Consider the following 27,621-nt stretch of genomic DNA (forward strand, 5'->3'; position numbering starts at 1 on the left):
TGCGTCAGCGGAGCGCGGCGTGGGATTGGGTGAAAAGGGAGAGGGGTGGGGATAAGGCGGGGAGCGCGGCAGTGGATTGGATGCAGGGGGAGAGGGGCGGAGCTTCGGCGGGGGTGGGGCTGCGGTGGGGAGCGCGGCAGTGGATTGGGTGGAGGGGGAGAGGGCGGGGCTGTGTAAGGAGAGGGCGGCGGGGGATTGGGTGGAAAGGGAGAGGGCGGGGAGAAGGCGGGGAGTGCAGAGGGGATTGGCTGAGGGGGAAATGGGCGGGACAGGCGAGGGAGCGCGGCAGCGGATTGGGCGGAGGGGAGAGGGGCGGGGCTAACGCGGGGGCGGGGCCGCCAGAGGAGGCGGAGTCAAACAAGGAAGTGCGGCAGCGGATTGGGTGGTGGGGGAGAAGGGCGGAGCTCTGTAAAGGGAGCGCGGCACGGGATTGGGCAGTGAGGGAAAGGGGCGGGGCTGTGCCAGGGGGTGGAGTCACACAAGGAATGCAGCAGGGGATTGGGTGGAGAGGAAGAGGGGCGGGGCCAAGGGGGCAGGGCCTGCCCCTCCACTAACCATATATGGCAGTGGGGGTGGAGGTGAGGGAGGGGGCGTGGTGACGCTCCCTGGCCATATATGGGCATGGGGCGGAGCTGCGGGGAGAGGGCGGGACCAGGGCTCCCAGGACACTCACCCTCAGGGGACCCAGGCGTCCGGGAAGGGACCCAGGCGTCCGGGAGGGACCCAGAAGTCCCAGGGGGACCCGGGAGTTCGGGAGGGACCCAGGCATCCGGCAGTGGGGAGGTGGGGAGGGTGGGGGTGTGGCCCGGGAGGGGAGGGGGGAGAAGGGGGCGTGTCCTCACGGCTCCGCCCTGCCCCTCCCCCTCTCACGCGCCTCCCGCAGCCGCCGCAGCACTTCCTCCCGTGACCCCGCCCTGCGGGTCAAGGGTCAGAGGTCACCAGGTTAGGGAGGGGTCACAAAAAGTTAACGTCCTCATGTCCCCGCCCCCTTGCTCCTAGCCACGCCCACCGGCTCATGGCCCCACCCCAGCTGCCCAAACCCTGCCCGAGCCCTGGCCCCGCCCACCTCCTTCTGACCCCACCCCTTGGTTCCTGGACCCGCCCCCAGCTCCACAGACTCCACCCCCTGCTCTCGCCCCATCCCCAACCCTGTAGCCCCGCCCCCAATACCATAGCCCCACCCCCACATCCCATAGCCCCACCCACCCCTGGCCCAGCCCCCCCAAATTCCTGGCCCCGCCCCCACTCCCACAACCCCACCCCATCTCCTGGCCCCACCCCCTGGTTCTTGGCCCCGCCCCCCTGTTTGCCGGCCCCGCCCCCCGGCTCTTGGCTCCGCCCCCACCGGCTCCGCGCTCTCTCATAGACCGCTCGCAGCTCCCGGTCCCGCTCGTCCAGGAACTCGGCGTGAGCTCCGGCCACGTACCTGCGGACCCAGGCGTCCGGGAGGGACCCAGGAGTCCGGGAAGGACCCAGGAGTCCGGGAAGGACCCAGGAGTCCGGGGCAGGAACCCCTCCCCATACACACCCCCCCCAACCCCCACACAGGGACCTGAACACACAGAGACTCGGCCCAAACTCCTGGGTCCCACCCCGAACTCCTGGGTCCCTCCCGAACTCCTGGGTCCCTCCCCAGACTCCTGGGTCCCTCCCGAACTCCTGGGTCCCCCCCCGAACTCCTGGGTCCCCCCCCGAACTCCTGGGTCCCTCCTGAACTCCTGGGTCCCTCCCCAGACTCCTGGGTCCCTCCCGAACTCCTGGGTCCCTCCCGAACTCCTGGGTCCCACCCCGAACTCCTGGGTCCCTCCCGAACTCCTGGGTCCCACCCCAAACTCCTGGGTCCCTCCTCAGACTCCTGGGTCCCTCCCCGAACTCCTGGGTCCCTCCCCGAACTCCTGGGTCCCTCCCCGGACTCCTGGGTCCCTCTCGAACTCCTGGGTCCCTCCCGAACTCCTGGGTCCCTCCCGAATGCCTGGGTCCCATCCTGTAGACCTGGATCCCCTCCTGAACTCCTGGGTCCCCTCCCAAACTCCTGGGTCCCCACCGAATCCCTGGGTCCCTGGGTCCCCCCAAACGCCTGGATCCCCCGAACTCCTGGGTCCCCCGGATGCCTGGGTCCCCCGGACGCCTGGGTCCCACCTGTAGGCCAGGGCGTGTCCAGCAGCTCCCAGTGCTCCCACTAAGAGGCAAAGCCCCAGCAGGCGGTGGGGGGGGGGCCCACGGGGGCGCCCGGGGGGGCGAAACTGCTGCCAGTAGCGGCTGTTGGGGTCCGACCTGGGGGGGCAGCACCCATGGGACCCCCCTCCAGCACACATGGGACCCTCTGGGACCCCCCAGCACCCATAGAGACCGACAGGGACCCCATAGGGACCACTCAGCACCCACGGCCTCACCAGAACCCCCCTGACCCCCCAAGGATCCCCCAGCACCTACAGGACCCCCAGATACCCCCCCAGCACCCATAGGACCCTATAGGACCCCCCAGCACCCACTGGACCCCACAGGACTCCCAAGCACCCACAGGATCCCCCCAAACCCTCCACCACCCATAGGACCCCCAGCAACCGTAGGACCCCATAGAACCCCCCAGCACCCATGGGACCCCCCCAGCACCCATAGGACCCCACAGACCCCCTCAGCATCCATAGGATCCTTCTGCCCCCTAAGACCCCTCCCAACACCCATAGAGCCCCCCCAGCACCCATAGGATTCCATTGGAACCCCAAACCCTCCCACTGCACCCATAGGACCCCCCAAAGCCCCCCAGCACCCATAGGACCCCATTGGAACCCCAAACCCTCCCCCAGCACCCACAGGACCCCCCAAAGCCCCCCAGCACCCATAGGACCCCACAGACCCCCCCAGCACCCATAGGATCCTCCTGCCCCCTAAGACCCCTCCCAACACACATAGAGCCCCCCCAGCACCCATAGGATTCCATTGGAACCCCAAACCCTCCGCCAGCACCCATAGGACCCCCCAAAGCCCCCCAGCACCCATAGGACCCCATTGGACCCCCAAACCCTCCCGCTGCACCCATAGGACCCCCCAAAGCCCCCCAGCACCCACAGGACCCCACAGGACCCCCCCAACACCCATAGGACCCCACAGGAGCCCATTACCGCGGGGGGCTGTGTGCGCGGTGGGCGGGGCCTGCAGGCGGTGGGCGGGGTCGGTGGGCGGGGTCTGCGGGTGGTGGGCGGGGCCTGGGCTGGCTCAGGGCCCCATAGGCCTCAGCGAGCAGCAGGAACCGCCCGTGGCGGGAGGGGTCGGAGGGGTCACCGTCCGGGTGAACCTGTGGACAGGACGCCTGGGTCCCTCCCGAACTCCTGGGTCCCTCCCGAACTCCTGGGTCCCTCCCGAACTCCTGGGTCCCTCCCCGAATGCCTGGGTCCCTCCCAGGTCCCTCACAAACTCCCAAGTCCCTGGGGCACTCCTCCATCCCCTCTGAACTCCTGGGTCCCCCCCGGATGCCTGGGTCCCCCCCAAACTCCAGGGTCCCTTCCCGGACACCTGGGTCCCTTCCCGAACGCCTGGGTCCTGCCTGGACGCCTGGGTCCCCTCCCGGATGCCTGGGTCCCCCCCGAACTCCTGGGTCCCTCATGGATCCCTGGGTCCCCCCCCAAGCTCCGGGCTTCCCCCAGCCCCCTATGTCCCCGAACTCCTGGGTCCCTCCCGGACGCCTGGGTCCCTCCCGGACGCCTGGGTCCCTCCCGGATGCCTGGGTCCCTCCTGAATGCCTGGGTCCCTGGGGGACTTCTGTGTCCCCCCCGAACTCCTGGGTCCCTCATGGATGCCTGGGTCCCTCCCCAAGCTCCGGGGGTCCCCCAGCCCCCTATGTCCCCGAACTCCTGGGTCCCTCCTGGATGCCTGGGTCCCTCCCGGACGCCTGGGTCCCTTCCCGAATGCCTGGGTCCCTCCTGAATGCCTGGGTCCCTGGGGGACTTCTGTGTCCCCCCCGAACGCTTGGGTCCCCCCCGAACTCCTGGGTCCCCCCCGAACTCCTGGGTCCCTCCCGGATGCCTGGGTCCCCCCCCGAACTCCTGGGTCCCTGGGTCCCTCCCCAAGCTCCGGGGTTCCCCCAGCCCCCTATGTCCCCGAACTCCTGGGTCCCTCCCGGACGCCTGGGTCCCTCCCGGACGCCTGGGTCCCTTCCCGAACGCCTGGGTCCCTCCCGAGCCCCTCCCAGTGCTCCCAGTGCCCCCAGTTACCTCTTTGCATCGGGCCAGGAAGGCGGCGCGGATCTCGGCGGGGGAGGCGCCGGGGGGGACCCCCAGGATGGCGTGGGGGTCGGGCGGCCCCGCCCTGCGGGGACCCAGGCGTTCGGGAAGGGACCCAGGCGTTCGGGAAGGGACCCAGGGGTTTGGGGGGGACCCAGGAGTTCGGGAGGGACCCAGGGGTTTGGGAAGGGACCCAGGAGTTCAGGGGGGACCCAGGAATTCAGGAGGGACCCAGGAGTTCGGGGGGGACCCAGGAGTTCGGGAGGGACCCAGGAGTTCGGGGGGACCCAGGAGTTCGGGAGGGACCCAGGAGTTCGGGGGACCCAGGAGTTTGGGAGGGGACCCAGGAGTTCGGGGAGGGACCCAGGAGCTTGGGGAAGGACCCAGGCATTCGGGAGGGACCCAGGAGTTCGGGGGGACCCAGGAGTTCGGGGGACCCAGGAGTTTGGGAGGGGACCCAGGAGTTCGGGGATGGACCCAGGAGTTTGGGGAAGGACCCAGGCGTCCGGGAGGGGACCCAGGAGTTCGGGAGGGACCCAGGAGTTCAGGGATGGACCCAGGAGTCTGGGAGGGGACCCAGGAGTTCGGGAGGGACCCAGGAGTTCGGGGGGACCCAGGAGTTCAGGGGGGACCCAGGAGTTCGGGAGGGACCCAGGAGTTTGGAGGGACCCAGGAGTTCCGGAGGGACTCAGGAGTTCGGGGGGACCCAGGAGTTCGGGAGGGACCCAGGAGTTCGGGGGGACCCAGGAGTTCGGAGGGACCCAGGAGTTCAGGAGGGACCCAGGAGTTCGGGGATGGACCCAGGAGTTCGGGGATGGACCCAGGAGTTCGGGAGGGACCCAGGAGTTTGGGGTGGACCCAGGCATTCGGGAGGGACCCAGGAGTTCGGGGGGACCCAGGAGTTTGGGGGAACCAGGCATTCGGGAGGGACCCAGGAGTTCGGGGGGACCCAGGAGTTTGGGAGGGACCCAGGAGTTCGGGGGACCCAGGAGTTTGGGAGGGGACCCAGGAGTTTGGGGAAGGACCCAGGCATTCGGGAGGGACCCAGGAGTTCGGGGGGACCCAGGAGTTCGGGGGACCCAGGAGTTCGGGGGGGACCCAGGAGTTCGGGGGGGACCCAGGAGTTCGGGAGGGACCCAGGAGTTCCGGAGGGACCCAGGAGTTCGGGGGGACCCAGGAGTGCCCCAGGGCTCTCACCTCCCGCTCAGGTTTCTCCTGTTCAGCTCTTGGAGGGGGGAGGGGGAGGCCCAGGGGCCCTGGGAACGTTAATTAACACTTAATTAACACTTGACAATAAACTGAGACTTAATATACACTTAATTGACACTTAATTAGACACTCAACATGTCATAAACACTTAATTGATCCTTAATTAGCCCTTATTTAACACTTACTTGACACTTAATTATCACTTAATTGGCATTTAATCGACACCTAATTGATACGTAATTAACCCGTATTCTACTCTTAATTAATTGTGCATTGATAATGAATTGAAGCTGTAATAACATTTAATAGACGCGTAATTAACACTCAATTAACACTCAATTGCCATTTAATTAACATTTAATCGATACTGTAGTGAGTCTTAATTGACACTTAATTAACACTTGACAGTTAATTGACGCTTAACTGATACTTAATTGACACTTAGTTCACAGCTGATCAACACTTAATTAACACTTAATTAACACATAGTAAATGCATAATTAAACCTCAATGGACACTTAATTGTGATTTAATTATTAACGCTTAATCGACACCTAATTAAGAGTTAATTGATATCTAATTGACTCTTAAACGGCCCTTAATCAACAGTCAATTAACACTTAATTAACAACTGATTTGCAATTAATTAACGTTCTATTAGCACTTGACAATTAATATTCAATTGATACTTAGTTAAGAGCCAATTGGTACTTAATTAACACTTAATTGATATTTAATTAACACTCAATTGACAATTAATCGGCTCTTAATAGATAATTAACACTTAATTAACAATTAATTGACACTATTGTGACACTTAACGCTTAATTAACCCTTAATTAACGACTTTTAGTACTTAATTAATACTTTTAATTCCGAGAGTCCCCAAAAGTGGAACCTGTAACGCTCATTACCATTAATTAACACAAATTAACATATTAATAAGCACTAATTAGTGCCTAATTAAAGTTAACAGGGCAGGACCAGCCCCTCATCGCAATAAAACGATTAATTAACGCTACAAATGAATTTATTGCTATTAATAGTTAATTAAAGGGGTCGCGCCGTCCTAATTAACGCTAATTAACCCCCCCTCGCTCTCCCTTTCCCATTTGGCGCTAATTAGGCGTTAATTAACCCCCCAAGGCTAAGGGGGCGCTAATGAGACGCTAATTAGTGCGGGGGGAGCGTAATTAGTCGTTAATTAACGGTAATTAATGGGAATAACGAGCCGCCCCCTCCGCCCGTTACCATGGCGACCCCGCCGGCCGCTTCCGCTTCCGGCCACGTGACGGGGTGGGAGCGCGTCCAACAACCGGAAGTGTGGCACAACTGCTCGGGGGGGGATGCCACACTCAACATGGCGCCCGGAGCGCTGTGACGTCACTTCCGGCGGTTGGAAGCGCGGTGGCGGGAGAAAGCGGCGGGAAGCGCCGCTAGGGGGCGTTCAGAGGGACCCAGGAGTTCGGGGAGGGGACCCAGGAGTTCAGGAGGGACCCAGGCGTCCGGGAGGGACCCAGGAGTTCCGGAGGGACCCAGGAGATCGGGAAGGACCCAGGAGTTCGGGGGGGGACCCAGGAGTGCGGGAGGGACCCAGGAGTTCAAGAAGGGACCCAGGAGTTCAAGAAGGGACCCAGGAGTTCGGGGGGGACCCAGGCGTTCGGGAAGGAACCCAGGAGTTCGGGCAGATCCAGGATCTTTATTATGTGGGGGGAGGGGACACCCCTGGCAGGGGTCACGTGGGGGTCAGAGGTCACAGGGGGGGCAGGGCCACCTGGGCCGTCAGCAGCGGCACCTCCGCCCCTCCCCCCCCTAGCACCAGCACCTGGGGGAGGGGACAGAGAAAGAGAGCATGGAGCTGCCCCTCCCCCCACACATGCCCCTCCCCCCACGCACAGGCCCCTCCCCTTTCCATAGGCTCCTCCCCCCTTGTTGACCCCACCCCCACTTTGACTCATCTCCCATCTTTGGCCCCTCCCCCATCTTTGACCCCTCCCCCACCCACAGGCCCCTCCCCCCAAATGCTCCTCCCCATCTTTGACCCCTCCTCTAGTTTGGCCCCTCCCCCAATTTGAGCCCCTCCCCCACCCATAAGCCCCTCCCCCATTGTTGTCCCATCCCCCATCCACAGGTCCCACCCCCACTTTGGCCCCTCCCCCACCCACAGGCCCCGCCCCCCAACGCCCTTCCCTCCCACACTTTGGCCCCTCCCCCACCCACAGGCCCCGCCCCCCAACGCCCTTCCCTCTCACACTTTGGCCCCTCCCCCCTCCAGAGATCCCTCCCATTTTGGCCCCTCCCCCATTTTTAGCCCCTCCCCCCTCCAGAGATCCCTCCCATTTTGGCCCCTCCCCCATTTTTGGCCCCTCCCCCCTCCAGAGATCCCTCCCATTTTGGCCCCTCCCCCATTTTTTGGCCCCTCCCCCCTCCAGAGATCCCTCCCCATTTTGGCCCCTCCCCCATTTTTGGCCCCTCCCCCCTCCATAGATCCCTATTTTGGCCCCTCCCCCACTTTGGTCCCCTCCCCCCACTTCCGGCCCCTCCCCCCTTGGTGACGTCACCTCCAGGTGTCCCGGGGGGGCCCCTCCCCCCTCCGGCTCCAGCCACGAGCTGACCGAGAAAATGAGCCCCGGAAACAGCCTGGGGACCTGGGGGGAGGGGCCAGAAGTGGGGGCGGGGCCCGAGTGGGGGGGAGGGGCCCCCGTGGGGGAGGGGCCGGAAGTGGGGGCGGGGCCCGAGTGGGGGGGAGGGGGCCAAGTGGGGGTGGGGCCAAGGGGGGTAAGGGTTGGAAGTGGGGGAGGGGTCGAGTGGGGGTGGGGTGGCGCCAAAAGTGAGGGAGGGGTGGGAAATGGGGGAGGGGCCGAGTGGGGGAGGGGTCGAGTGGGGGTGGGGCTGGAAGTGGGGGAGGGGTGGGAAATGGGGGCGGGGTCGAATGGGGGAGGGGCCGAGTGGGGGTGGGACCAAAAGTGGGGGAGGGGTGGGAAATGGGAGCGGGGCCAAATAGGGGAGGGGCCAAGTGGGGGTGGGGCCCGACTGGGGGTGGGGCCAAAAGTGGGGGAGGGGTCGAGTGGGGGTGGGGCCAAAAGTGGGGGAGGGGCCTGAGGATGAGACCCGAGTGGGGGAGGGGCTGGAAATGGTGGGTGGGGCCCGAGTGGGGGAGGGGTCGGAAGTGGGGGAGGGGTGGGAAATGGGGGCGGGGCCGAATGGGGGAGGGGCCCGACGGGGGGTGGGGCCAAAGTGGAGGAGGGGTTGGAAACGGGGGCGGGGCCGAATGGGGGAGGGGCCGAGTGGGGGCGGGGCCAAAAGTGGGAGAGGGGCCAAGTGGGGGTGGGGCCAAAAGTGGGGGAGGGGCTAGAGGATGAGACCCGAGTGGGGGAGGGGCTGGAAATGGTGGGTGGGGCCCGAGTGGGGGAGGGGCCGGAAGTGGGGGAGGGGTCGCGGTTACCTTGAGGCAGGGGGGGTGCAGGCGGTGGGGGGAGGGGCGGCAGCGCAGCAGCAGCAGCAGGTGGGGGAGGGGCGCGGGGGGAGGGGCGGGGGGGCCCCCCCCGGGGAGCAGCAGCCGCAGGGTCACGCGCAGCCGGGGGCCCAATCCCTGCACCTGGGGGGACAAAGGGACCCAGGCGTCCGGGTGAACCCCCAAAGGGACCCAGGCGTCCGGGCGGCCCCACAAAGGGACCCAGGCGTCCGGGTGAACCCCCCACAAAGGGACCCAGGCGTCCGGGTGAATCCACAAAGGGACCCAGGCGTCCGGGTGAACCCCCCCAAAAGGGACCCAGGCGTCCGGGTGAACCCCCCCCAAAAAAGGGACCCAGGCATTCGGGTGCCCTCCAATAACCCCCCCACCTCCCCCCAGTTTTGGGTGCCCCCCACCCATGGGTGCCCCCCCCTTCCCCCCCTTCAAAAAAAGGGACCCAGGCATCCAGGTGACACCCCCCCCCCCCCCCCCAGAAAAGGGACCCAGGAGTCCGGGTGCCCTCCCCACCCCCCAGTTTCGGGTGCCCCCCACCCATGGGTGCCCCCCCCACTCACCGTGGCCGTCATGGTGATGGGGGGAGGGGCGTCGGGTGCTGCCCCTCCCCCCAGCGCCCCCAGCAGCCCCCGCGCGGCCGCCAAGCGGAACCGGATCAAACCGGCCTGGAACCCGCCCAGGAGACCTGGGCACCCATGGGTGACAATGGGACCCCCAATGAGACCCACAGCACCCATGGGTGTCAATGGGACCCCCAATGGGACCCCCAGCACCCATGGGTGTCAATGGGACCCCCAATGGGACCCACAGCACTCATGGGTGTCAACGGGACCCACAGCACGAATGGGTGTCAATGGGACCCCCAGCACCCATGGGTGTCAATGGGACCCCCAATGGGACCCACAGCACCCATGGGTGTCAATGGGACCCCCAATGGGACCCACAGCACCCGTGGGTGTCAATGGGACACCCAATGGGACCCCCAGCACCCATGGGTGTCAATGGGACCCCCAGCACCCATGGGTGTCAATGGGACCCCCAATGGGACCCACAGCACCCGTGGGTGTCAATGGGACCTCAGCACCCATGGGTGTCAATGGGACCCCCAATGGGACCCACAGCACCCATGGGTGTCAATGGGACCCCCAATGGGACCCACAGCACCCATGGGTGTCATTGGGACCCTCAATGGGACCCCCAGCACCCATGGGTGTCAATGGGACCCCCAATGGGACCCACAGCACCCATGGGTGTCAATGGGACCCCCAATGGGACCCACAGCACCCATGGGTGTCAATGGGACCCACAGCACCCATGGGTGTCAATGGGACCCCCCCAATGGGACCCACAGCACCCATGGGTGTCAACGGGACCCACAGCACCCATGGGTGTCAATGGGACCCCCAATGGGACCCCCAGCACCCATGGGTGTCAATGGGACCCCAATGGGACCCCCAGCACCCATGGGTGTCAATGGGACCCCCAATGGGACCCACAGCACCCATGGGTGTCATTGACCCCCCAGCACCCATTGGAACCATCCTGGGGCACCCATGGGTGTCACCCCCATCCCCACCATAGGTGCCACCCCCCATAGGACTCCCCCACCCATGGGACCCCCCCAACACCCATGGGACCCCCCAACACCCATGGGACCCCCCCAGCACCCATGGGTGCCCCCCAAGACCCCCAACCCTCACTGGAACCATCTCTGGGGCACCCATGGGTGTCACCCCCATCCCTCCCATAGGACCCCAGTACCCATGGGTGCCCCCCAAGACCCCCAACCCTCACTGGAACCATCTCTGGGGCACCCATGGGTGTCACCCCCATCCCTCCCATAGGACCCCAGCACCCATGGGTGCCCCCCAAGACCCCCAACCCTCACTGGAACCATCTCTGGGGCACCCATGGGTGTCACCCCCATCCCTCCCATAGGACCCCCAGCACCCATGGGTGCCCCCCAAGACCCCCAACCCTCACTGGAACCATCTCTGGGGCACCCATGGGTGTCACCCCCATCCCTCCCATAGGACCCCAGCACCCATGGGTGCCCCCCAAGTCACCCCCCAGGTCCCACTGGAACTGTCCATGGGGCACCCATGGGTGTCACCTCATCCCCCCATAGGACCCCCTACCCATGGGTCCCCCTCCCCCATAGGACCCCAGCACCCATGGGTGCCCCTCCCCACCCATGGGTGCCCCTCCCCCACTCACCGGAGGCCCCGTCCCGTTCCCGCGCCCCCCTCTCCACGAAGAGGCGGCTGCGGGGGGGAGGGGCAGGCGGGGGGTGGGGGCGGGGCTGGGGGAGGGGCTGCACCCATGGGTGCCCCCACCCAGCCCCGCCCGCCGGCGCAGCATCCGGATCGACAGCGCGCCCCCTGCGGCAAAGAGGGGGCGTCAGCGCCCATGGGGGCTCCCCATGCACCCCATAGCACCCATGGGACCCACGGCACCCACGGCACCCATAGAGAACCAATAGAATCCATAGAGCACCCACAGCGCCCATGGGGGCTCCCCATAGCACCCCATAGCACCCATGGGACCCACGGCACCCACGGCACCCATAGAGAACCAATAGAACCCATAGAGCACCCACAGCGCCCATGGGGGCTCCCCATGCACCCCATAGCACCCATGGGACCCACGGGACCCACGGCACCCATAGAGAACCAATAGAACCCATAGAGCACCCACAGCGCCCATGGGGGCTCCCCATAGCACCCCATAGCACCCATGGGACCCACAGGACCCACGGCACCCATAGAGAACCAATAGAACCCATAGAGCACCCACAGCGCCCATGGGTGCTCCCCATGCACCCCATAGCATCCATGGGACCCACAGCACCCATAGAGAACCAATAGAACCCATAGAGCACCCACAGCGCCCATGGGGGCTCCCCATGCACCCCATAGCACCCATGGGACCCACGGCACCCATAGAGAACCCACAGGACCCATAGAGCACCCACAGCACCCATGGGGGCTCCCCATAGCACCCCATAGCACCCATGGGACCCACAGGACCCACGGCACCCATAGAGAACCAATAGAACCCATAGAGCACCCACAGCGCCCATGGGGGCTCCCCATAGCACCCCATAGCACCCATGGGACCCACGGCACGCATGGCACCCATAGAGAACCAATAGAACCCATAGAGCACCCACGGCACCCATGGGTGCTCCCCATACACCCCATAGCACCCATGGGACCCACAGCACCCACAGAGAACCAATAGAACCCATAGAGCACCCACGGCACCCATGGGTGCTCCCCATGCACCCCATAGCACCCATGGGACCCACGGCACCCACAGAGAACCAATAGAACCCATAGAGCACCCACGGCACCCATGGGTGCTCCCCATGCACCCCATAGCACCCATGGGACCCACGGCACCCACAGAGAACCAATAGAACCCATAGAGCACCCACGGCACCCATGGGTGCTCCCCATGCACCCCATAGCACCCATGGGACCCACGGCACCCATAGAGAACCCACAGCACCCATAGAGCACACACAGCACCCGTAGGTGCTCCCCATACACCCCACAGCACCCATGGGACCCACGGCACCCACAGAGAACCAATAGAACCCATAGAGCACCCACAGCACCCGTGGGTGCTCCCCATGCACCCCATAGCACCCATGGGACCCACAGAGCACCCACAGCACCCGTGGGTGCTCCCCATGCACCCCATAGCACCCATGGGACCCACGGCACCCACAGAGAACCAATAGAACCCATAGAGCACCCACAGCACCCGTGGGTGCTCCCCATGCACCCCATAGCACCCATGGGACCCACGGCACCCACAGAGAACCAATAGAACCCATAGAGCACCCACAGCACCCGTGGGTGCTCCCCATGCACCCCATAGCACCCATGGGACCCAGAGCACCCATGGGTGCTCCCCACAACCCCCACAGGACCCATAGCATCCATAGAACACCCATAGCACCCATGGCACCCACAGCACCCATAGAGCACCCACAGCACCCATGGGTGCTCCCCATGCACCCATAGCACCCATGGGACCCACGGGTGCTCCCCACAACCCCCACAGGACCCAGAGGACCCAGAGAACACCCACAGCACCCATGGGACCCACAGCACCCATAGAGCACCCACAGCACCCATGGGTGCTCCCCATGCACCCCATAGCACCCATGGGACCCAAAGCACCCATAGAGCACCCACAGCACCCATGGGTGCTCCCCATGCACCCATAGCACCCATAGGACCCACAGCACCCATGGGTGCTCCCCACAACCCCCACAGGACCCATAGCACCCATAGAACACCCATAGCACCCATGGGACCCACAGCACCCATAGAGCACCCACAGCACCCATAGAGCACCCACAGCACCCATGGGTGCTCCCCATGCACCCATAGCACCCATGGGACCCACGGGTGCTCCCCACAACCCCCACAGGACCCATAGGACCCAGAGAACACCCACAGCACCCATGGGACCCACAGCACCCATAGAGCACCCACAGCACCCATGGGTGCTCCCAGCACCCATAGGACCCCCCCAGCACCCATGGGTGCCCCAGCACTCACCCCGCGTGGTCATGATCAAGGTGTTGTCCTCCCGTCCATAGCGACCGAAGCAGAGACCGGTGACCACGTCCTGGGGACCCAGGCGTCCGGGAGGGACCCAGGAGTTCGGGAGGGACCCAGGAGTTCGGGAGGGGACCCAGGAGTTCGGGAGGGACCCAGGAGTTCGGGAGGGACCCAGGAGTTCAAGAGGGGACCCAGGAGTTCGGGGGGGGACCCAGGAGTTCGGGAGGGGACCCAGGAGTTCGGGAGGGACCCAGGAGTTCGGGAGGGGACCCAGGAGTTCGGGAGGGACCCAGGAGTTAGGGAGGGACCCAGGAGTTCAAGAGGGGACCCAGGAGTTCGGGGGGGGACCCAGGAGTTCGGGAGGGACCCAGGAGTTCGGGAGGGACCCAGGAGTTCAGGGGACCCAGGAGTTCGGGAGGGACCCAGGAGTTCGGGAGGGACCCAGGAGTTCTGGGGGGACCCAGGAGTTCGGGAGGGGACCCAGGAGTTCGGGAGGGACCCAGGAGTTCGGGAGGGGACCCAGGTGTCTGGGAGGGACCCAGGAGTTCGGGGGGGACCCAGGCGTCCGGGAGGGGACCCAGGAGTTCAGAGGGACCCAGGAGTTCTGGGGGGACCCAGGAGTTCAGAGGGACCCAGGAGTTCTGGGGGGACCCAGGCGTTTGGAGGGACCCAGGAGTTCAGGAGGGACCCAGGAGTTCGGGAGGGACCCAGGAGTCCGGGAGGGACCCAGGCGTCCGGGAGGGTGTTTGGGGTCCCACCTGTGTCTGGAGGGTGCAGAGGAGGCTCCGGCCCCGGTAGAGCCGCAGTTCCCGGGGGGTGTCCAGGGCCACCAGTGTCACCGTCACCCCCCCGGGCAGGGACCCCCCGGCCAGCGCCGCCACCCCCCCCGGCAGCTGCAGCGACCACAGCGGGCGGCCCTGGGGACAACGGGGACATTGGGGACAGTGGGGGGATATGGGGACATTGGGGACATGGGGACATAGGGGGATATGGGGACATGGGGACATTGGGAACAGTGGGGGGATATGGGGGACATTGGGGACATGGGGACATAGGGGGATATGGGGACACGGGGACAATGGGAACAGTGGGGGGATATGGGGACATTGGGGACATGGGGACATAGGGGGATATGGGGACAATGGGAACAGTGGGGGGATATGGGGGACTTTGGGGACATGGGGACACAGGGGGATATGGGGACATGGGGACATTGGGAACAGTGGGGGGATATGGGGGACATTGGGGACATGGGGACATAGGGGGATATGGGGACATGGGGACATTGGGGACAATGGGGGGACATTGGGGGATATGGGGGACATTGGGGACAATGGGGGGATATGGGGGGACATGGGGACAATGGGGGGCCTGGGGACGTTGGGGGATATGGGGACATTGGGGGCAATGGGGGATATGGGGACAATGGGGACATTGGGGGATGTGGGGGGACATGGGGACAATGGGGGGATATGGGGGGATATGGGGGACATTGGGGACAATGGGGGGATATGGGGGGACATGTGGACAATGGGGGGATATGGGGGACATTGGGGACAATGGGGGGACATTGGGGGGATATGGGGGGACATGGGGACTATGTGGGGCCTGGGAACATTGGGGGATATGGGGACATTGGGGGCAATGGGGGGACATAGGGACAATGGGGGGATATGGGGACAATGGGGACATCGGGGGATATGGGGGGACATGGGGACAATGGGGATATTGGGGGAACATATGGGGGGATATGGGGACAGTGGGGACAATGGGGGGACAATGGGGGGACATTGGGGGATATGGGGACATTGGGGGCAATGGGGGGACATAGGGACAATGGGGGGATATGGGGACATTGGGGACATTGGGGGATATGGGGGGACATGGGGACAATGGGGACAATGGGGGATATGGGGGGATATGGGGACAGTGGGGACAATGGGGGGATATTCGGGGATATGGGGGGAAATGGGGACAATGGGGATATTGGGGGGACAATGGGGGGATATGGGGGACATTGGGGACAATGGGGGGACATTGGGGGATATGGGGGGAAATGGGGACAATGGGGATATTGGGGGGACAATGGGGGGATATGGGGGGACATGTGGACAATGGGGGGATATGGGGGACATTGGGGACAATGGGGGGACATTGGGGGATATGGGGGGACATGGGGGGAAATGGGGATCTTGGGGGGACAATGGGGGGATATGGGGGACATTGGGGACATTGGGGGATATGGGGGGACATGGGGACAATGGGGACAATGGGGGATATGGGGGGACGTGGGGGGATGGGGACCCCATATTTTGGGGTCGCAGGGGGTGTTGGGGGGTCCCAGGGGGTCCCATGGGGGGGGTGGGGTTTGGGGGTGTCACCTGTGCCCCGATGGCCGTCATTGTCCCCTTCGCGGTGGCCACCAGCAGCGCCCCCCCCTGCGCCAGCAGCCCCGCGGGGGGGGACCCCAAAACCAGCAGCGGGCGCCCCCGGGAGTGGGACCTGGGGGGACAATGGGGGGACATGGGGACAATAGGGGGACAACGGGGGCACATGGGGGGACAGAGGGACAATGAGGGGCATGGGGACAATGGGGACATGGGGGGACATGGGGACAATGGGGGGACATGGGGACAATAGGGGGACATAGGGGGACAATGGGGGCACATGGGGGGACAGAGGGACAATGAGGGGCATGGGGACAATGGGGACATGGGGGGACAATGGGGACATGGGGGGACATGGGGACAATGGGGGATATGGGGACAATGGGGGACACAACACACGACCCCCATGTCCCCAGTGACCCCATTGCCCCCCATGTCCCCATATCCCCCCATGTCCCCCCATTGTCCCCAATGTCCCCATGACCCCAGTTGACCCCTGACCTGTTGACCCCATGCATGGTCCCCATGTCCCCCCATATCCCCCAATGTCCCCATTGTCCCCCTGTCCCCCATTGTCCCCATATCCCCCCATGTCCCCCATATCCCCATTGTCCCCATGTCCCCCCATATCCCCCAATGTCCCCATATCCCCCCATTGTCCCCAATGTCCCCATGACCCCAGTTGCCCCCTGACCTGCTGACCCCATACAGGGTCCCCATATCCCTCCATGCCCCCCATTGTCCCCAATGTCCCCATGTCCCCAATATCCCCCTTGTCCCCAGGTCCCCCAATGTCCCTATTGTCCCCAATGTCCCCGTGACCCCAGTTGACCCCAATGACCCCGGTTGACTCCTGACCTGCTGACCCCATACAGGGTCCCCATGTCCCCCCATGTCCCCATTGTCCCCATACCCCCCATTGTCCCCAATGTCCCCATTGTCCCCGTGACCCCGGTCGACCCCAATGACCCCGGTTGACTCCTGACCTGCTGACCCCATACAGGGTCCCCATGTCCCCCCATGTCCCCACTGTCCCCATACCCCCCATTGTCCCCAATGTGCCCATTGTCCCCATACCCCCCATTGTCCCCAATGTCCCCATTGTCCCCGTGACCCCGGTCGACCCCCATGACCCCGGTTGACCCCTGACCTGCTGACCCCATACAGGGTCCCCATGTCCCCCCACGTCCCCATTGTCCCCATACCCCCCATTGTCCCCAATGTGCCCATTGTCCCCATACCCTCCGTTGTCCCCAATGTCCCCATTGTCCCCGTGACCCCGGTCGACCCCCATGACCCCGGTTGACCCCTGACCTGCTGACCCCATACAGGGTCCCCATGTCCCCCCATGTCCCCATTGTCCCCATACCCCCCATTGTCCCCAATGTGCCCATTGTCCCCATACCCCCCATTGTCCCCAATGTCCCCATTGTCCCCGTGACCGTGGTCGACCCCCATGACCCCGGTTGACCCCTGACCTGCTGACCCCATAGAGGGTCCTCATGTTCCCCCATGTCCCCATACCCCCCATTGTCCCCAATGTGCCCATTGTCCCCATACCCCCCATTGTCCCCAATGTCCCCGATGTCCCCGTGACCCCAGTTGACCCCCACGACCCCGGTTGACCCCTGACCTGCTGACCCCGTACAGGGTCCCATCCCTGGTGGCCACGGCCGCTCTCCAGCGCCCCCCGGTGGCTCCGCGCGGCGCCACGAACGCGGGGGGGGACGGCACCCAGCTCTGGGGTCACATGGGGGCACCCATGGGTGGGGGGCACAGGGGTCAGGGGGTCCCAGGGGGTCCCATTGGGTCCCATTAGGGGTCAGGGGGTCCCATTGGGTCCCATTGGGGGTCAGGGGTCTTGGGGGTCCCATTGGGTCCCATTGGGGGACAGGGGGTTTGGGGGTCCCATTGGGGGTCAGGGGGGTTTGGGGGTTCCCAGGGGTCCCATTGGGTCCCATTGGGGGTCAGGGGGTCCCATTGGGTCCCATTAGGGGTCAGGGGGGTTTGGGGGTCCCATTGGGTCCCATTGGGGGTCAGGGGGGTTTGGGGGTCCCAGGGGACCCATTGGGTCCCATTGGGGGACAGGGGGGTTTGGGGGTCCCATTGGGGGTCAGGGGGGTTTGGGGGTTCCCAGGGGTCCCATTGGGTCCCATTGGGGGTGAGGGGGGTTTGGGGGTCCCATTGGGTCCCATTGGGGGACAGGGGGTTTGGGGGTCCCATTGGGGGTCAGGGGGTTTGGGGGTTCCCAGGGGTCCCATTGGGGGTCAGGGGGGTTTGGGGGTCCCATTGGGTCCCATTGGAGGACAGGGGGTTTGGGGGTCCCATTGGGGGTCAGGGGGGTTTGGGGGTCCCATTGGGGGTCAGGGGGGTTTGGGGGTTCCCAGGGGTCTCATTGGGGGTCAGGGGGTTTGGGGGTTCCCAGGGGTCCCATTGGGGGTCAGGGGGTTTGGGGGTCCCATTGGGGGTCAGGGGGGTTTGGGGGTCCCATTGGGTCCCATTGGGGGACAGGGGGGCTTGGGGGTCCCATTGGGTCCCATTGGGGGACAGGGGGTTTGGGGGTCCCATTGGGGGTCAGGGGGATTTGGGGGTTCCCAGGGGTCTCATAGGGGTCAGGGGGTTTGGGGGTTCCCAGGGGTCCCATTGGGGGTCAGGGGGGTTTGGGGGTCCCATTGGGTCCCATTGGAGGACAGGGGGTTTGGGGGTCCCATTGGGGGTCAGGGGGGTTTGGGGGTCCCATTGGGTCCCATTGGGGGACAGGGGGGCTTGGGGGTCCCATTGGGTCCCATTGGGGGTCAGGGAGGTTTGGGGGTCCCATCAGGTCCTATTGGGGGTCAGGGGGGTTTGGGGGTTCCCAGGGGTCTCATTGGGGGTCAGGGGGTTTGGGGGTCCCATTGGGTCCCATTGGAGGACAGGGGGTTTGGGGGTCCCATTGGGGGTCAGGGGGGTTTGGGGGTCCCATTGGGTCCCATTGGAGGACAGGGGGTTTGGGGGTCCCATTGGGGGTCAGGGGGGTTTGGGGGTCCCATTGGGGGTCAGGGGGATTTGGGGGTTCCCAGGGGTCCCATTGGGTCCCATTGGGGGACAGGGGGGCTTGGGGGTCCCATTGGGTCCCATTGGGGGTCAGGGAGGTTTGGGGCTCCCATCAGGTCCTATTGGGGGTCAGGGGGTTTGGGGTTCCCATTGGGTCCCATTAGGGGTCAGGGGGTCCCATTGGGTCCCATTGGGGGTCAGGGGGGTTTGGGGGTCCCATTGGGTCCCATTGGGGGACAGGGGGGTTTGGGGGTCCCATTGGGGGTCAGGGGGGTTTGGGGGTTCCCAGGGGTCCCATTGGGTCCCATTGGGGGTCAGGGGGGTTTGGGGGTCCCATTGGGTCCCATTGGGGGACAGGGGGTTTGGGGGTCCCATTGGAGGTCAGGGGGTTTTGGGGTGTCAGGGGGGGTCCCATTGGGGGTCAGGGGGGTTTGGGGGTCCCATTGGGTCCCATTGGGGGTCAGGGGGGTTTGGGGGTCCCAGGGGGTCCCATTGGGTCTCATTGGGTCCCATTGGGGGTCGGAGGGTTTGGAGATGCTGGGGGGGCCCATTGGGTCCTATTGGGAGTTTGGGGGTTCCCAGGGGGTCCCATTGGGGGTCAGAGGATTTGGGGATGTTGGGGGGTCCCATTGGGTCCTATTGGGGGTGAGGGGGGTTTGGGGGATCAGGGGGTCCCATTGGGGGTCAGGGGGTCCCAGGGGGTCATGGGGTCCCATTGGGTCCCATTGTGGGCCAGGGGGGTTTGGGGATTCCCAGGGGGTCCCATTGGGTCCCATTGGGGGTCAGAGGGTTTGGGGAGTCAGGGAGTCCCATTGGGGATCAGGGGGTTTGGGGGTCCCATTGGGTCCCATTAGGGGTCAGGGGGTTTGGGGGTTCAGGGGTCTCATTGGGGGTCAGGGGGTTTGGGGGTCCCATTGGGGGTCAGGGGGGTTTGGGGGTTCCCAGGGGTCCCATTGGGTCCCATTGGGGGTCAGGGGGGTTTGGGGGTCCCATTGGGTCCCATTGGGGGACAGGGGGGCTTGGGGGTCCCATTGGGTCCCATTGGGGGACAGGGGGTTTGGGGGTCCCATTGGGGGTCAGGGGGATTTGGGGGTTCCCAGGGGTCTCATTGGGGGTCAGGGGGTTTGGGGGTTCCCAGGGGTCCCATTGGGGGTCAGGGGGGTTTGGGGGTCCCATTGGGTCCCATTGGAGGACAGGGGGTTTGGGGGTCCCATTGGGGGTCAGGGGGGTTTGGGGGTCCCATTGGGGGTCAGGGGGGTTTGGGGGTTCCCAGGGGTCTCATTGGGGGTCAGGGGGTTTGGGGGTTCCCAGGGGTCCCATTGGGGGTCAGGGGGTTTGGGGGTCCCATTGGGGGTCAGGGGGGTTTGGGGGTCCCATTGGGTCCCATTGGAGGACAGGGGGTTTGGGGGTCCCATTGGGGGTCAGGGGGGTTTGGGGGTCCCATTGGGGGTCAGGGGGATTTGGGGGTTCCCAGGGGTCCCATTGGGTCCCATTGGGGGACAGGGGGGCTTGGGGGTCCCATTGGGTCCCATTGGGGGTCAGGGAGGTTTGGGGCTCCCATCAGGTCCTATTGGGGGTCAGGGGGTTTGGGGTTCCCATTGGGTCCCATTAGGGGTCAGGGGGTCCCATTGGGTCCCATTGGGGGTCAGGGGGGTTTGGGGGTCCCATTGGGTCCCATTGGAGGTCAGGGGGGTTTGGGGGTCCCATTGGGGGTCAGGGCGGTTTGGGGGTTCCCAGGGGTCCCATTGGGTCCCATTGGAGGTCAGGGGGGTTTGGGGGTCCCATTGGGTCCCATTGGGGGACAGGGGGTTTGGGGGTCCCATTGGAGGTCAGGGGGTTTTGGGGTGTCAGGGGGGTCCCATTGGGCTGTTGGGGGGTCCCATTGGGTCCCATTGGGTTTTGGGGTGCGGGGTCCCCACCTTTCCCAGCACGGTGAAGGCGTCGGGGTCCAGCACCAACACGTCCCCGTCCTCGGTGCCCACGATGGGACAATCGGGGGTCCCCTCGGGGCCCCCCCGCGGCAGAGACCCCAGACACGTCACCAGCGCCTGGGGACAATGGGGACAATGGGGGCAATGGGGACAATGGGGGCAATGGGGGCAATGGGGACATTGGGGACGATGAGGGCAATGGGGGCGATGGGGGCAATGGGGGCGATGGGGACAATGGGGACAGTGGGGGCAACGGGGACAGTGGGGGCAACGGGGACAGTGGGGGCAATGAGGGCGATGGGGACGATGGGGACATTGGGGGCAATGGGGACATTGGGGACAATGGGGACATTGGGGACAATGAGGGCGATGGGGACGATGGGGACATTGGGGGCAATGGGGACATTGGGGACGACGGGGGGCGATGGGGACAATGGGGGGCGATGGGGACAATGGGGGACATTGAGGGGCAATGGGGACAATGCGGGACATGGGGGGGCAATGGGGGCAACAGGGGCAATGGTGACAGTGGGGACAATGGGGGCAATGGGGACATGGGGGGCGATGGGGACGATGGGGACAATGGGGACAATGGGGGGCGATGGGGACATTGAGGGATAATGGGGATATTGGGGGACAACGGGGGGCGATGGGGACAATGAGGGACAATGCGGGACATGGGGGGGCAATGGGGGCAATGGGGGCAATGGTGACAGTGGGGACAATGGGGGCAATGGGGACATTGGGGGCGATGGGGACAATGGGGACATTGGGGGACATTGGGGGGCAATGGGGGCAATTGGGGCAATGGTGACAGTGGGGACAATGGGGGCAATGGGGGTAATGGGGACATTGGGGGCGATGGGGACAATGGGGACATTGGGGGACATTGGGGGGCAATGGGGACAATGAGGGCAATGAGGGACAATGGAGACAATGAGGGACATGGGGGGGTGATGGTGACATTGGGGACAATGGGGACAGTGGGGACAATGGGGATATTGGGGGGCAATGGGGACAATGGAGACAATGAGGGACAATGGGGACATTGGGGGGCAATGGGGACATTGGGGGCAATGAAGGGCAATGGGGATATTGGGGGACATTGGAGGGCAATGGGGACAATGAGGGCAATGAGGGACAATGGAGACAATGAGGGACATGGGGGGGCAATGGGGACAGTGGGGACAATGGGGGTGATGGGGACATTGGGGGACAATGGGGGGACAATGGGGGTCCCCACCTGGTGCTGCAGGGGGCGCCCCTTGTGCTGCTCCACAAATGGACCCACGGCGGTGGGGGGCAGGGCCAGGAGCCTGGGGACCCACAGCACCCATGGGTGACACAGGGACCCACGGGTGACATAGGGACCCACAGCACCCATGGGGGACATAGGGACCCACGGGTGACATAGGGACCCACAGCACCCATGGGTGTCACAGGGACCCACAGCACCCATGGGTGACATAGGGACCCACGGGTGACATAGGGACCTGCAGCACTCATGGGTGACATAGGGACCCACGGGTGACATAGGGACCCACAGCACCCATGGGTGTCACAGGAACCCACAGCACCCATGGGTGACATAGGGACCCACGGGTGACATAGGGACCCACAGCACCCATGGGTGACACAGGGACCCACGGGTGACATAGGGACCCACAGCACCCATGGGTGACATAGGGACCCACGGGTGACATAGGGACCCACGGGTGACATAGGGACCCACAGCACCCATGGGTGACATAGGGACCCACGGGTGACATAGGGACCCACAGCACCCATGGGTGACACAGGGACCCACGGGTGACATAGGGACCCACAGCACCCATGGGTGACACAGGGACCCACGGGTGACATAGGGACCCACAGCACCCACAGGTGACATAGGGACCCACGGGTGACATAGGGACCCACAGCACCCATGGGTGACATAGGGACCCACGGGTGACATAGGGACCCACAGCACCCATGGGTGTCACAGGGACCCACGGGTGACATAGGGACCCACAGCACCCATGGGTGACATAGGGACCCACGGGTGACATAGGGACCCGCAGCACCCATGGGTGACATAGGGACCCACGGGTGACATAGGGACCCACAGCACCCATGGGTGACACAGGGACCCACGGGTGACATAGGGACCCACAGCACCCACAGGTGACATAGGGACCCACGGGTGACATAGGGACCCACAGCACCCATGGGTGTCACAGGGACCCACGGGTGACATAGGGACCCACAGCACCCATGGGTGACATAGGGACCCACGGGTGACATAGGGACCCACAGCACCCATGGGTGTCACAGGGACCCACGGGTGACATAGGGACCCACAGCACCCATGGGTGACATAGGGACCCACGGGTGACATAGGGACCCACAGCACCCATGGGTGACATAGGGACCCACGGGTGACATAGGGACCCACAGCATCCATGGGTGTCACAGCACCCACAGACCCCCCCAAGCCCCACAGGACCTCCCCAGCACCCATGGGACCCCCAAACCCCCATCTCCCCCCAGCACCCATGGGTGCCCCCAGCCCCCCCCACTCACCGCAGCGACCGCGACGTCAGCGACACCTCGGCCTTGTCCCTGCACCCCCAAAAATCCATCAGGGACTCAGGCGTCCGGGTGAACCCCCCCAAAGGGACCCAGGCGTCCGGGTGAATCCACAAAGGGACCCAGGCGTCCGGGTGAACCCCCCCGCAAAGGGACCCAGGCATCCGGGTGAATCCACAAAGGGACCCAGGCGTCCGGGTGAACCCACAAAGGGACCCAGGCGTCCAGGTGAACCCCCCCAAAGGGACCCAGGCGTCCGGGTGGTCCAGCAAAGGGACCCAGGCGTCCGGGTGAACCCCCCCCAAAGGGACCCAGGCGTCCGGGTGAACCCCCCACAAAGGGACCCAGGCGTCCGGGTGAACCCCCCCACAAAGGGACCCAGGCGTCCGGGTGAACCCCCCCAAAAGGGACCCAGGCGTCCGGGTGCCCCCACCTCAAATCCTCCAGCATCTCCCTCAGCATCGCCGGGTCCATCTGCTCCTAAACCCCCCAAAACCGCCCAAACACCCCATTAAATTGGGGGGGACACAGCACCCATGGGTGGGGGGGACCCCCATTTTCCCCCCTTTACCTGCTCAGCTTGAAGCCAAAGGTCAAGTTCAAGTGGGTCGGGGGGCCGGGGGGGCAACGTGAACTTATAGAAGGGCCGGAGGTTCCTATAGACGTAAAGGGCGGGGCCGGCGGCCACCACCAAAACGGGGCCCCCCCCACCTTGGGGGGACCCCCCCCCGAACGCCCCCACCCCCACGGGGGCTTCGCTCAAGTTCAAGGTCGTGATGGTTCCGGCTCCTCGAACCACGGCCAGGACGGGGGGGGGAGGGGCGGCCCCGGCCCCTCCCCCAGCGCGGGGGAGCCCGGCGACCAACTGGGGGGGGCACGGTACCCATAGCACCCATGGGTGCTCCCTATAGCACCCAGGGACCCCCCAGCACCCATGGGTGACCCCTATAGCACCCAGGGACCCCCCAGCACCCATGGGTGCTCCCTATAGCACCCAGGACCCGTGGGTGCCCCCCATAGCACCCTGGGACCCCCAGAACCCAGGGGTGCTCCCTATAGCACCCAGGGACCCCCAGCACCCATGGGTGCCCCCCATAGCACCCAAAGACCCCCCAGCACCCATGGGTGACCCCTATAGCACCCAGGGACCCCCAGCACCCATGGGTGCCCCCTATAGCACCCAGGACCTGTGGGTGCCCCCCATAGCACCCAGGGACCCCCAGCACCCATGGGTGACCCCTATAGCACCCAGGGACCCCCCAGCACCCATGGGTGCTCCCTATAGCACCCAGGACCCGTGGGTGCCCTCCATAGCACCCAGGGACCCCCAGCACCCATGGGTGCCCCCTATAGCACCCAGGACCTGTGGGTGCCCCCCATAGCACCCAGGGACCCCCAGCACCCATGGGTGACCCCTATAGCACCCAGGACCCATGGGTGCCCCCCATAGCACCCAGGGACCCCCCAGCACCCATGGGTGACCCCTATAGCACCCAGGGACCCCCAGCACCCATGGGTGCTCCCTATAGCACCCAGGACCCGTGGGTGCCCCCCATAGCACCCTGGGACCCCCAGCACCCATGGGTGCGCCCTATAGCACCCAGGACCCGTGGGTGCCCCCCATAGCACCCAGGGGCCCTCTATAGCACCCAGACCACCCCACAGCACCCAGCGACCCTCAGCACCCATGGGTGCCCCCTATAGCACCCAGGGACCCCCCAGCACCCATGGGTGCCCCCTATAGCACCCATGGGTGCCCCCCATAGCACCCAGAGAACCCCTGGACCCCCCAGCACTCACGGGACCTCATAGCACCCATGGGTGACCCCTATAGCACCCAGGGACCCCCTATAGCACCCAGACCACCCCATAGCACCCAGGGACCCCCAGCACCCATGGGTGTCCCCCATAGCACCCAGGGACCCCAAGCACCCATGGGTGCCCCCTATAGCACCCAGGACCCATGGGTGCCCCCCATAGCACCCAGGGACCCCCAGCACCCATGGGTGCCCCCCCATAGCACCCAGGGACCCCCTATAGCACCCAGATCACCCCATAGCACCCAGGGACCCCCCGGAATCCATGGGACCCCCCAGACTCCCCAGCACCCATGGGACCCCCTATAGGACCCAGAGCCTCCCCAGCACCCATGGGTGCCCCCTATAAGACCCAGAGAGCCACGGGACCCCCCTATAGCACCCAGGACCTCCCAGACACCCCAGCACCCATGAGACCCCATAGCACCCATGGACCCCCCAGCACCCATGGGACGCCATAGCACCCATGGGTGGTCCCCATAACACCCAGGGACCTCCCGGACCCCCCAGCACCCATAGGTGCCCCCTATAGGACCCAGGGACCCCCTGGACCCCCCAGCACCCATGGGATGCCATAGCACCCATGGGTGGCCCCCATAACACCCAGGGACCTCCCGGATCCCCCAGCACCCATGGGTGCCCCCCTGAGCACCCAGGGACCCCATAGCACAAATGGGTATCACTATAGGACCCAGGGACCCCTCCCAGCACCCATGGGACCCCAGAGCACCCATGGGTGCCCCTGCTCACCTTATGGTCCCCGTCCCCGTGCAGATCAACCAGCGCTGGGGGGGAGGGGAGGGGGGATCAGCAGGGACCCAGGCGTTCGGGAGGGACCCAGGAGTCCGGGGAGGGACCCAGGAGTCCGGGAAAGGGACCCAGGAGTCCGGGAAAGGGACCCAGGAGTTCGGGAAAGGGACCCAGGAGTTCGGGGAGGGACCCAGGAGTTCGGGAAAGGGACCCAGGAGTCCGGGAGGGACCCAGGAGTTGGGGAGGGACCCAGGAGTTCGGGGGGACCCAGGAGTCCGGGAGGGACCCAGGAGTTGGGGAGGGACCCAGGAGTTCGGAAAAGGGACCCAGGAGTCCGGGACGGGACCCAGAAGATCGGGAGGGACCCAGGAGTTTGGGAGGGACCCAGGAGTTCGGGAGGGACCCAGGAGTTCGGGAAAGGAACCCAGGAGTCCGGGAGGGACCCAGGAGTCCGGGGAGGGACCCAGGAGTTCGGGAAAGGGACCCAGGAGTTCGGGAAGGGACCCAGGAGTCCGGGAGGGACCCAGGAGTTCGGGACGGACCCAGGAGTCCGGGACGGGACCCAGGAGTTCGGGACGGGACCCAGAAGATCGGGAGGGACCCAGGAGTCCGGGAGGGACCCAGGAGTCCGGGGAGGGACCCAGGAGTTCGGGAAAGGGACCCAGGAGTTCGGGAAGGGACCCAGGAGTCCGGGAGGGACCCAGGAGTTCGGGACGGACCCAGGAGTCCGGGAGGGACCCAGGAGTCCGGGAGGGACCCAGGAGTTCGGGGGGGACCCAGGAGTCCGGGACGGGACCCAGAAGATCGGGAGGGACCCAGGAGTCCGGGCTCACCCATGCAGGCGGGGAAGCAGCGCAGCCCGGCCAGGGGATCATCGTGAGCTTCCAACCAGAGCGAAGCGCTGCGGGAGGAACCCAGGCGTCCGGGAGGGGACCCAGGATTTCGGGAACCCCGAAACCCCCTCAAAAATCCCGCCCCCCCCACCTCTCCTCCGCCGCCATCCCGTTGCCACGGCAACAAAGCTCCCGGAAGTGACGCAAGACGCGCTTGGCCCCGCCCACTGGGCGCCGTCTCCCGGGCAACGCGCATCAGCCCTTTGTGACCACGCCCCCTTGGGCGGTCGCCATGGGAACGGCGCGCCCGCCATGGCCACGCCCCCTCCGTTGTCATAGCGACCACGCCGTGGGCGGGGCGCTGGTGTACGCGTGACGTCATGACGCCGACGCATGGGCGGGGTCGCTTTTCTGCGCTCACGATGCTGGGAGGGGGAGCGGCCGCGATTTTTGGGGCGATTTTGGAGTTTTTAGGGGTCCCGGGAGCTATTGGGGGGGATCCAGGAGTGCGGGAAGGGACCCAGGAGTCCGGGAAGGGACCCAGGAGTTCAGGGAGGGACCCAGAAGTTCGAGAGGGACCCAGGAGTTCGGGAGGGACCCAGGAGTCCGGGGGAGGACCCAGGAGTTCGGGGAGGGGACCCAGGAGTTTGTGAGGGACCCAGGCGTTCGGGAGGGGACCCAGGAGTCCGGGAGTGGACCCAGGAGTCCGGGAGGGACCTGGGAGTCCAATGGGGGACCCAGGCGTCCGGGAATGGACCCAGGAGTTCGAGAGGGACCCAGGCGTTCAGGGAGGGACCCAGGAGTCCGGGAGTGGACCCAGG

General features: G+C 65.3%; 1 protein-coding gene across 6 annotated transcripts; it reads right to left on the reverse strand.

Annotated features, from left to right (window-relative positions):
- Window positions 1–699: 699 nt before the first annotated feature.
- Window positions 700–27,358, reverse strand: BBS1 (Bardet-Biedl syndrome 1). Of its 6 annotated transcripts, none has more exons than XM_071801520.1 (22): window positions 26,952–27,337; window positions 26,801–26,868; window positions 25,968–26,002; window positions 23,972–24,056; window positions 23,834–23,880; window positions 23,395–23,433; window positions 22,073–22,145; window positions 20,818–20,946; window positions 17,499–17,605; window positions 15,860–15,980; window positions 14,237–14,395; window positions 13,476–13,545; window positions 11,116–11,279; window positions 8,875–9,021; window positions 7,991–8,077; window positions 6,681–6,761; window positions 5,418–5,476; window positions 4,212–4,305; window positions 3,123–3,295; window positions 2,140–2,274; window positions 1,346–1,426; window positions 700–914 (listed from the first exon to the last, which is right to left on the reverse strand). In XM_071801520.1, the coding sequence occupies exons 1-22, from the start codon at window positions 27,193–27,195 to the stop codon at window positions 839–841; spliced, it is 2,274 nt and encodes a 757-aa protein (XP_071657621.1). In that variant the 5' UTR covers window positions 27,196–27,337; the 3' UTR covers window positions 700–838. The 6 variants fall into 6 exon arrangements, with proteins under 6 accessions (XP_071657621.1, XP_071657620.1, XP_071657622.1 ...); XM_071801519.1 differs by having other exon boundaries at window positions 8,875–9,027; XM_071801521.1 differs by having other exon boundaries at window positions 8,875–9,027; window positions 23,972–24,265; window positions 26,952–27,063.
- Between the last annotated feature and the right edge of the window lie 263 nt (window positions 27,359–27,621).

This window comes from Patagioenas fasciata, chromosome 39 (genome assembly GCF_037038585.1).
Source record: "Patagioenas fasciata isolate bPatFas1 chromosome 39, bPatFas1.hap1, whole genome shotgun sequence".
Lineage (NCBI taxonomy): Eukaryota > Metazoa > Chordata > Aves > Columbiformes > Columbidae > Patagioenas > Patagioenas fasciata.

Excerpts from the sequence above, each read along its gene's own strand:
- BBS1 (XM_071801519.1), bottom strand. The coding sequence starts at position 27,195 with ATGCGTCGGCGTCATGACGTCACGCGTACACCAGCGCCCCGCCCACGG. Across the intron at positions 24,057-25,967 it reads ACGGGGACGGGGACCATAAG|GAACCTCCGGCCCTTCTATA; the intron begins GTGAGCAGGGGC and ends TTACGTCTATAG. Across the intron at positions 915-1,345 it reads TATGAGAGAGCGCGGAGCCG|GGCGGGGTCACGGGAGGAAG; the intron begins GTGGGGGCGGAG and ends CTTGACCCGCAG.